Source organism: Populus trichocarpa, chromosome 9 (assembly GCF_000002775.5).
Source record: "Populus trichocarpa isolate Nisqually-1 chromosome 9, P.trichocarpa_v4.1, whole genome shotgun sequence".
NCBI lineage: Eukaryota > Viridiplantae > Streptophyta > Magnoliopsida > Malpighiales > Salicaceae > Populus > Populus trichocarpa.
In genome coordinates, this window is record NC_037293.2 from 1,345,167 (window position 1) to 1,354,725 (window position 9,559).

The 9,559-nt window shown below is 34.5% G+C and overlaps 1 protein-coding gene across 2 annotated transcripts; it reads left to right on the top strand.

Annotated features, from left to right (window-relative positions):
- Nucleotides 1–2,135: 2,135 nt before the first annotated feature.
- On the top strand, nucleotides 2,136–4,723 carry LOC7463315 (probable glucuronoxylan glucuronosyltransferase IRX7). 2 transcript variants are annotated; one of them, XM_052455776.1, is made up of 4 exons: nucleotides 2,136–2,890; nucleotides 2,982–3,346; nucleotides 3,498–3,745; nucleotides 3,868–4,723. In XM_052455776.1, the coding sequence occupies exons 1-4, from the start codon at nucleotides 2,584–2,586 to the stop codon at nucleotides 4,331–4,333; spliced, it is 1,386 nt and encodes a 461-aa protein (XP_052311736.1). In that variant the 5' UTR covers nucleotides 2,136–2,583; the 3' UTR covers nucleotides 4,334–4,723. The 2 variants fall into 2 exon arrangements, with proteins under 2 accessions (XP_052311736.1, XP_002314302.1); XM_002314266.4 differs by having other exon boundaries at nucleotides 2,140–2,890; nucleotides 3,495–3,745.
- Nucleotides 4,724–9,559: the final 4,836 nt, after the last annotated feature.

A 9,559-nucleotide genomic window follows, 5' to 3' on the forward strand; every position in this document is an offset into this window, starting at 1 on the left:
TTTAAAGCTCCCCGTAAACATCTGGGCCAACCCCATGATAAGGACACTCATTTCTATTGACTCCAAAGAAAGCAAAGCTCCATAATTGCACCCATCATCAGATTGCTGCCCAACTATATAATATAATATATTATATAGTTTATGAAATCCCTAGATAATTTTTACTGGCATGCACCATGATGTAACCTTGTCAACCAACACACTTCGATCCCTTCGAAAAAGATGAGGATGGAGTCGAACTCGATCGTGTTAGTTGAGTTGAAGTTGCTTTGACACTAAGAGAAGCAGAAAAGTTCCCTTCAACCAGACACCTTTTATGTCCTACAGACATATTATATCACAGTCGGTTCGGCTAAAATCCTCTTAAACCCTATACTAAAAGGCCAAGTGAAAGGGGAAAAGGAGAGGATGATATTGATAGCGTCTGTCAAACGCACCAAGGCCATGACTGTGTGCGGCTTAGCTGCTCATGCAAGCAATTCTTAATGATAATAATTAACCCGTAAAGACATGGTTCTCTTCGAATGTATTACATCACGCATCTTCATCCATAGGGTATAAAACAAAGATAAGGGCCAGAATGATGATATTATTGAAGATAGATATATCGAATTTCTGTAGCTTGCGCAACCAAAATTGAAAAAAAAAAAGATATTATTTTTTTATACTTACAACAGTTTAAATTTAAAAACTTTTTCTCAACTCGAATTCTAAATTAAAGAAAATAAACCAAGTTAATCATAGTTAACTCGTCAAACTCGCGTCATGAATTATGAACTTCATTGGGCTAGATTGAATTTTTATTTTATTTTGTGATAAAAAATTCAAAAATCTATTTACCATCTACCCACTATTAAATAATAAAATTCAATAAAAACTACACACTAAAAAAAAATTAAAAGAAAAACATATTACAATAAAGCCTAGACGCGTGGGTTCGAGCTGGATGCACGCCTTACCTAAAATTTTTATTTTTAATTTGACTTTTTTTTATTGTGAAAAACAATAGCCAGCCCGAATGAAAATGACAACCTTAAACTAAAATACACATAAAGATACCATCAAACTACAAAAAGTTGATGTGATGAAATGAATTCAGAGTTGAAAAATATAAAAAGATGGCCTTTGGTGAAGCAAGTTGATGGCAGGCTAATTTTCAAGTCTTTACACATAAAAACCCCAAACATCTTCTTGCCGTGCACGGGACTTTCATAAGAAAGACCAGGTCAGGCTAAGTGTCATTAAATTTTAATTTTAAAAATATAATATGTTTAAATTACACCACTATTTTGAAGATTTCTGTAATAATTGATTTTTCCAGATAAGTACAAGGGTGATTTCAGGTTGAGAATCAGTATAAAAAACCATAATTATACCTTTGAAATGAATTGATTAAACAGGAAATTAAAAAGTAAGCTCAGTTGGGAATAAGAATTTGTAAATTATATACTCGGATATTAAAACAAAAAAGAAAGCAGATCTTGTCTTTAGAATTTAGATCGTCCAAAGTCAACAAGGTATGATTTCCTTCGGCAGCAGCATCTATGAGTTGAGGGAGCAAGTTTTATCCCGTGATTTCTTCATTGATTCTTTTTTTCTTCCTTTTAATTCACCTATAAAAATATTTCCGTTTTTTTATTTTATTTTTTTATTTCCGTTCTTATATTTAACAAAAAAACGAAAGTGATAACCAACTGCCCATTAATTAAGTCTATCGATAAAATGAAGTGCATGGAGTTACTGGTTTCCATATTTTAGTGGATCTCCATGGACTTGGACCCACCTTGTTTGGTAATTAACCCTTCATTAATTAACTCATGCTTAAGACAAGCTAATCTAGCAATACGAGGTGCTCAGTCCCTTTTTACCCTTCATTAAGACAGCATGCAGTTTTAGAACTCCAGCCAGTTTGACCTGGAATCTAGGTAATTTGAAGTATAAGCCAGATTGTATTTTAATAACAAAAAAAAAAAATTAATTTGGTACGATCCGTTTAACCCGACAGCCTAATTAAAATCCGTGTATTTTTTTTCTTAAATGATATTATTTTTATTTTTTTGTAAAATAAAAAAATAAACCCGTTGTCTAAGATCTAGTATGAATTGAAAACTACGATAAATGATCATGAAAATTCTCGAGGCTGTTTCAGTCAATCGAGTTTTCAAAATGTCGTATGGCAGACCAGGACAAGCATAGAGACCGAGACCTCCGCCTTGTTTCTTTCTCCTCCATCACCACCATATCACCTTCATAACATAATTATCTTCACCTTCCTTTCTGACAGAACCAGAACTCGACCAAACCCAATTAAAAATTCAAACGATTATTAGCCCCAAGAGAAAAAAAAATTGATGCAAAGACCGTATGCATCTTGCACCTTATGTCATTGTTTATTGTAGGTGTAAAAACGAAATGCCACCAAACCTCAACACCTACAATCTCTGTCCCTTAATCTCCACTTCATTACCCCAATTACCAAGAATGAAAACCCCACCACAACTGCATCCTAAAAGCCCCCTTTGATGATCTTCCTTAAAGCTTCTGTTTCATGCCCTCTTATTTTTTGTGGGTTTTAAATGAAACATGGTACTGGAGGTTAAAAGACCCACCATGAGCAATAACAGGAGGGGGTTTTATGTTAGAATGAAACTATTACACAGACATGCTGGACTTCAACAACAAGAGAAGAAGAAGAATCTTTGTTTCAAATATTACAAATGGCTTCTTTGGTTTTCTCTTCTTCTATATTTCCTTAGCTCTTGCTTCTTCACCCACAAACCCATTCCCCTCTCCAAAACCCATGTCTCAGAATCTAAAACTGTTGTTTCCCGTGCCCTCTTTGAATCCTCCAACTCCACTTTCATTCAACAGAGCAAGAACATCAATCGAGGTATGTTGTCACTGTCGCTATAGAACAGCTCATTTATGTTTTTTAGACCAATGATTTTAATTGTTTCCTGTTTCGTTTTGTATAATTACAGGATTATTAAAGGATTTGAAGGTATACATATATGAGTTGCCATCAAAATACAACACGGACTGGCTAGCAAATGAGAGGTGCAGCAACCATTTGTTTGCATCAGAAGTTGCCATTCATAAAGCACTATCAAACAGTCTTGATATACGGACGTTTGACCCATACGAAGCTGATTTCTTCTTTGTTCCTGTTTACGTGTCCTGCAATTTCAGCACCGTTAATGGGTTCCCTGCAATTGGTCATGCAAGGTCCTTATTATCCTCTGCGGTGCAGCTCATTTCCTCTAACTATCCATTTTGGAACCGCTCTCAAGGATCTGATCATGTCTTTGTTGCCTCTCACGATTACGGCGCTTGTTTCCATGCCATGGTATGTTTCAAAAGCCTTTCAAAACCATCAAAAGTTTATGTTTCAAAAGCCTTTCAAAACCATCAAGAGTTTCGAACCTTGATGTTTATACCATCTTTTGATGTGTTTTTTGATTTGGTTTTTGGCTATTTCTTGTGTTCTTGTTAAGGAGGAGAGAGCTATGGAAGATGGGATCCCAGAGTTTTTGAAGAGGTCGATCATATTGCAGACTTTTGGTGTCAAATTTAACCATCCATGCCAAGACGTTGAGAATGTCGTGATACCACCTTACATCTCGCCGGAAAGAGTACGGACAACACTCGAGAATTATCCGCTGAACGGCCGGCGGGACATTTGGGCCTTCTTTAGAGGCAAAATGGAAGTGCACCCCAAAAACATTAGTGGACGATATTACAGCAAGTAAATAAAAAATCAATTTCCTAATCAATCAATTTTCAAATTAGATAATTACTTAACTGCCCTTGATAATTTTCTGTTCCTTTCTCTTTCTCGCTGACCTTATTTGTTTGAATTTGTTCCAGGAAAGTGAGGACGGTGATATGGAGAAAATACAGCGGTGACCGGAGGTTTTATTTGCAAAGGCACAGGTTTGCCGGTTACCAGTCAGAAATCGTCCGGTCAGTGTTCTGTTTATGCCCCTTGGGATGGGCCCCATGGAGCCCGAGGCTGGTGGAATCTGTTGCATTAGGGTGCGTGCCGGTCATAATTGCGGATGGAATCCGGTTGCCCTTCCCCACTGCTGTCCGGTGGTCGGAGATATCCCTAACCGTGGCCGAAAAGGACGTGGCCAATCTAGGAACTCTACTCGATCACGTGGCAGCTACCAATTTGTCAGCCATTCAGAAAAACTTGTGGGACCCAGACGTTAGGCGGGCCCTCCTTTTCAATGATCGAGTGCAGGAAGGCGATGCCACGTGGCAGGTGCTTTATGCCTTGGCACGGAAGCTGGACAGGTCGTACAGAACCGTGAGGCTTCCAAACCAATAGTGGTTCGACACGTTGAAGGTACTTTTTTGGGGACCCAAGTGCCAGCTATGGGGGTCCGCTTTTGCCAGCTAAGAAACATGGAGCACAGCTGGATTTTTAATGTTTTTCTTGGATTGATCAAAACTACGGGAATTTTTAGAGGCAACGAGGTGGGGTCCAGCCTCTGCAGAGTTTAAGATTATCTGCAGAAATTTTTGGTGGTCCCGTGACTTGCTCGGTGAGTTGGCTGACTGTGATTGATGGGGCTGAACGGTACATATAATTGTAAAGCAATACTGTAGAGTAGATGATGGGGAGGTTTATGTTTTGAGAAATAATGAGAGAATAAATGCAAAAATAGGCCCTGTAAATACTAATAAGGAGTCGAAGTCGATTGCAATTTACTGAAAACCCAACCCAGTATCAAACTTTACTATTTCATTTGTTTTTTTAAATCAGATTTATGTATTTTTTATTCATTTATATTTGATCTTAGACAATGTCGTAGTAAACATGATAAAGAGCAGACCGGTGATTTTTGTTTCTTTTTGGTATTTTTTATGTGTCAAAATTAAGAAAGCTTGAAGGCATTTTATGAGTAAATGCATAGCATTAAATTCCTATTAGATAGGGTTTAAAAGGGGACATTTACATCATATAATGTTAGAGCCCTAGATAGCAAGATGGGACCTTGTAAGAGTAACATTCCATGAGGTTAACGATAGCTAAAAGGGGCACGCACGCACGCACGTGAGTGGAAAATCTAAAATTTTAAAACTTTTTCGACTTTGGTGTAAAGTGGATTTTTTGATGCAAGGGCAAGGGCAAGTGTTAAAAGACTCGGCAGATGAGGCGTGTCAGAGCTCTAATGGCAATTGTGGGGCGGCAGTGGAGGGTGTCAGGTGGTCACGGTTCACATATATGCTGTATCGGACAAACCGAGCCACACCGGACACCGTTTCTCCTATTTCTTTAATGCTTAAACAAATGCGTGAAGCCAGTGCTGCTGCTGCCGCTGCCGCTGCGTCCTCTCATAGTGGGCACTGCGTAGGTGTGCAATTAAGTGGCAGGCTTCAATTACAAAACTGTTAGGTAGGCATATTTATAACACCGACCCATGGTTAATTCGGTCAGCCGGATCACTTTAAAGCATAGTTATCGGATCTGATTCGAGGTTAACCCGGGAGCTGTGTTTCAGGATAAATTAAAAAAAATATTTGAAATCTTAATATTTTATATTAAAAAATTAATAAATAATTTATGTGAATATAAAATATACATGTTATAAATAATAAAATTTAAAAGATTATTTTAAAACATTTTGTATTTCACATCGAAAAAACATAACTTTTTTTTTTATGAATATAGAATATATATACTAAATGACTTCAAATCCTACTTTGAAAAAATAATTTTTATCTTGTGAATATAAAGTATATATATTAAAGACTTCAAATCTTATATTTAAAAAATAAAGCATTCTTATGGTATTTAAATAGTGAGTTAATAACCAACAAAAAAATATATATAAAAAAGGATCTCTAGTTAGGAGAAAAAACATATTTGAAAAAAAAAACAGGGCCTCATCAGGTTTTGCAGGATCGCTTGAGTCATGGGTCAACCCGGTAGGTCAACCGGGTTTTTGCTTATCCCAGTCTTTTGCCTTACCCGGACTAGTCCAGCTATCGGGTCCTGGGTCAACCCGCGCGGACCGGTCCAGGTTTAATAACTATACTTTACAATATACTTATAACTTTTTTAATTAAATTTAATCAAGAGTTTTTAATGAAATCTCGTGTTTTAAATTCTCTTGATTGTTAAGAATTGAATTTTAAATGAAATTCAATATTTAAAAATGTTATAAAAATAAATAAATAATAAATCCCTTGATTTGCAATTCTAAGAAGGATAAATTTAATATTAAAATTATTTTTTTTAAAAAAATACTTATCTAGTCTTCTTCTTTTAAAATATCTTTAAAGAAATAAGATAAAAATAATGATGATAATATAGGAAATAAAATAAGCTGAATTTTATATTTTTTAAATATATAAATTTAATTTATTTATTAATTGAATTCAAATAAAATAATATAAAAGCTTTTTTTTTTTTTTCTAAAATGCTATCAAACAATATCATTTTTATGGGCTTGAAAAAAACTCAAAATGTCATTCTAGTAAAAAAAAATAATCAGTTTTTTCATTTACCTGTCCCGCACCAAGGCCACCTGAGGCTAGGCTAGGTCTTTTATTAGGATGTGGTGAATTCCTATTTGAGTGTCGCAAATAAATTAGTCATGAACGGAATAAATATAAAAAAATAAAAAACCCTTAAACAAAAAATGCAAAAAAATGAACAATTAAGCAATTCTCAAAGATGAAGGGAATGAAACGACATGCTTGTTTGGGCTAAAAAACAAGCTCGTTGAAATGGGAAAATGCTGTCCAAAAAATAAAAATATTATTTTAATATATTTTTAAATAAAAAATATTTTAAAAAATAATTATTATTATATTTTCGATAACCATTTAAATTAAATAATCTGGCTAATATGTTTTAGCGCTGGGGCATAGGCACCATCCAGGCCATGACTAGGTTAGGAATTGCCCAGATGAACCAAACATTAATGGTGTCTCGGTATAACTGTGTTCTTTTAAATTATTATTTTTTTTGTTAAAAATTATATTTTTAGTATGTTTTGAATTTTTTTATGAGCTGATTTTAAAAATAATTTTTTTAAAATAAAAAAAATATTATTTTAATATATTTCAACATAAAAAATATTTTAAAAAATAATTATAACTACCTTTTTAAATAGGCTGAAAACTAGCGAGCTTGTTTGTGGTAATACAAAGTGATAATGTTTCCTTTGCAACCTTGTAGAAATAGATGATAATGGGAAAATAATGCTATTAGGGTTTCTTTCGGTGATGTACTAGAAATCAATAATTGAGATTAGAGATAAAAGTCTATTCTTTTCAAACATTCAGCTAACTAAAAGAAGACAAGACAGCAGTACTTGATATTTCACTGGATTATAGGCCTGCGTCAGTTTAATTTGTTTTCAACCTCAAAAATAAATATGCAGGATTCAGGCTACTATCAAAACTCGGCTTAACAAGTTAATTTTAATTTTTTTTTTATTTTCATACCTATATTGCTTAAAACTAAATTATATAAAAATTATTTAGACATGATTTAATCAACTTGATCAATTTAAAAATAATCTAACTGACTTCTAAAAAAAATTAAAAATAAATAAAAAATAAAATTAATAAAAAAAAATCATCTTGACCTGATTTTTTACCTAATTTGAGTTTAAAACAAAACCATTAAGAATTGTTTTAATATAATTTAGTTCACTTGACTTAGTTAAAAAAAAACTCAAATAACTACTAAATTTTTTTAAAAAAATAGAATAGACAAAATTAAAAAAAAGGAAGATGGTTGAATTGAAAAAAAGAAAGACAAAAGAAAGGAGCTTCATTTCACATGAACAATAAGGCTTCACAAAGAATCTAAGCTTATTTAGTATAAAAGGTAATGCTGGTAATTAAAAAAAACACTAAGCCTCATCAGCGTCTGTGAGGCTCAGGTTTGATGACCTTTTTTCCCAGTTACATGCAGGCTTCTAGGCGTGTCGTCCTCTTATTAATGAAGTGGCTTTGGTTTCAAAGCTTGTGAGGAGGATCTGTTGATGTCTGTTGATCATGGCTTGGCTCTTCTTTCATTTGAGACTCCTCTGCTGCCCCGAGGCTTTCTTCTCTTGCGATGTGTCTCCTTTGTTTGATGGGAGGGCGGGCATTCCATCAATACTGCATTCCATGATGGTTCATTAAATGCACACTCGCTGGACATGTACTTTCTCTTCTCCTTTTGGTGTTTTGGAGGCTGACTATTTTTATCCTGGGTTGCATTAGAACGATTGGCGATTTTGTTCATGGTGTGACATTGATCGGTTGGTGTCTAACAGCCTAGTTATAGCTTCCCAGATCTCTTTCTTCTCCTTTTCCTGTTATGGTTCTGTTAGGAATTGACCACAATTGGGTTTTACTTATTCTTTGGTTTCATTGCCATTTGTATGCGGGTTTTATGGTTTTCTCGTGCCTTCTTGTTTGAGCGGCTTCTGACATTGCTTCATTCTTTGATTTCTCTGAGAACCATTACAGCTGAGAAGTCATTGGTTTGAGCGGCTTCTGACATTGCTTCATTCTTCTGACATTGCTTCTTTTTAGTTTTTTTTTGGTTTTGTTGATCTTGGTATGCGAGTTTTTTTTTTTGTTTTTTCATGTCCCTTTATTTGAGTGGCTTCTGACATTCATTGGTACTGTGATTCTTTGAAGGCCATTACAATTGAGAGGTCATTGGTTTGCGAGAGGGTATGTATCTTTCCTTCCTTTTAGAAAAAAAGAGACTCTTTTTGATGCATTGTTTTTGTTGTTTCACACTGCTTTAGAGAGTTGGTTTGTTTTCTGCACTTTGAATCTTTGCTGTTTTTTTTTTCTGTCGGACACAAGTTTAGCCTCTACTGATTCATCTGTTGTGATGCTCTCTTGATTTATTGGGCCTCTCATGGCAACAAAATGAAAATGACCACCTCAACAGACAAAACAATGCAACTTCTGAACTAAGGTCGGTGAGAAAAGAAATTACAAAATTGAAATCCGACCTTGCCGGAATCCAACCAGCGACCTACAGCCCTCCGCTCCACCAACTGAGCTAAGGTCGGTGATAAAAGCAAGCTTGATAAATATCAGTGACGGAATTTAATGATCGGAGACATCACAATCTTGGGCCATCTGTCATCTAGGCCAACCCTTTGTGCTCTACCAAATTATACTGAAAAATGGACGCATCTGATGCGAACAAGCCATTGGGCCAGTGACCCAATAGCTCAGCAATACTGGTTTTGATTTTCCCCATTTACTCGTTCTGCATTTTCATAAACAAAGTCTTCCTAAAAAGTTGCTTCGTCTTATATGGATTAATCACCAATAAACATGGATTTAATCACTAATCAACATCATTAACACATGTTTTAGAATATATATACACCGATTGTTTTGTTTCACTAATTAAGAAACTTTTTATTAAGTCCTTTCATGATTATATTTAATTATTATATGTTGTTTTTATTAGATCTCATTATTTGATATTCATAAGAAATTCAGTCCGATTGATAATAACAATTCTTTTAATGAACTTGAATATCTTTAAATAATTTAATATATGTGTTAATTTAATAAT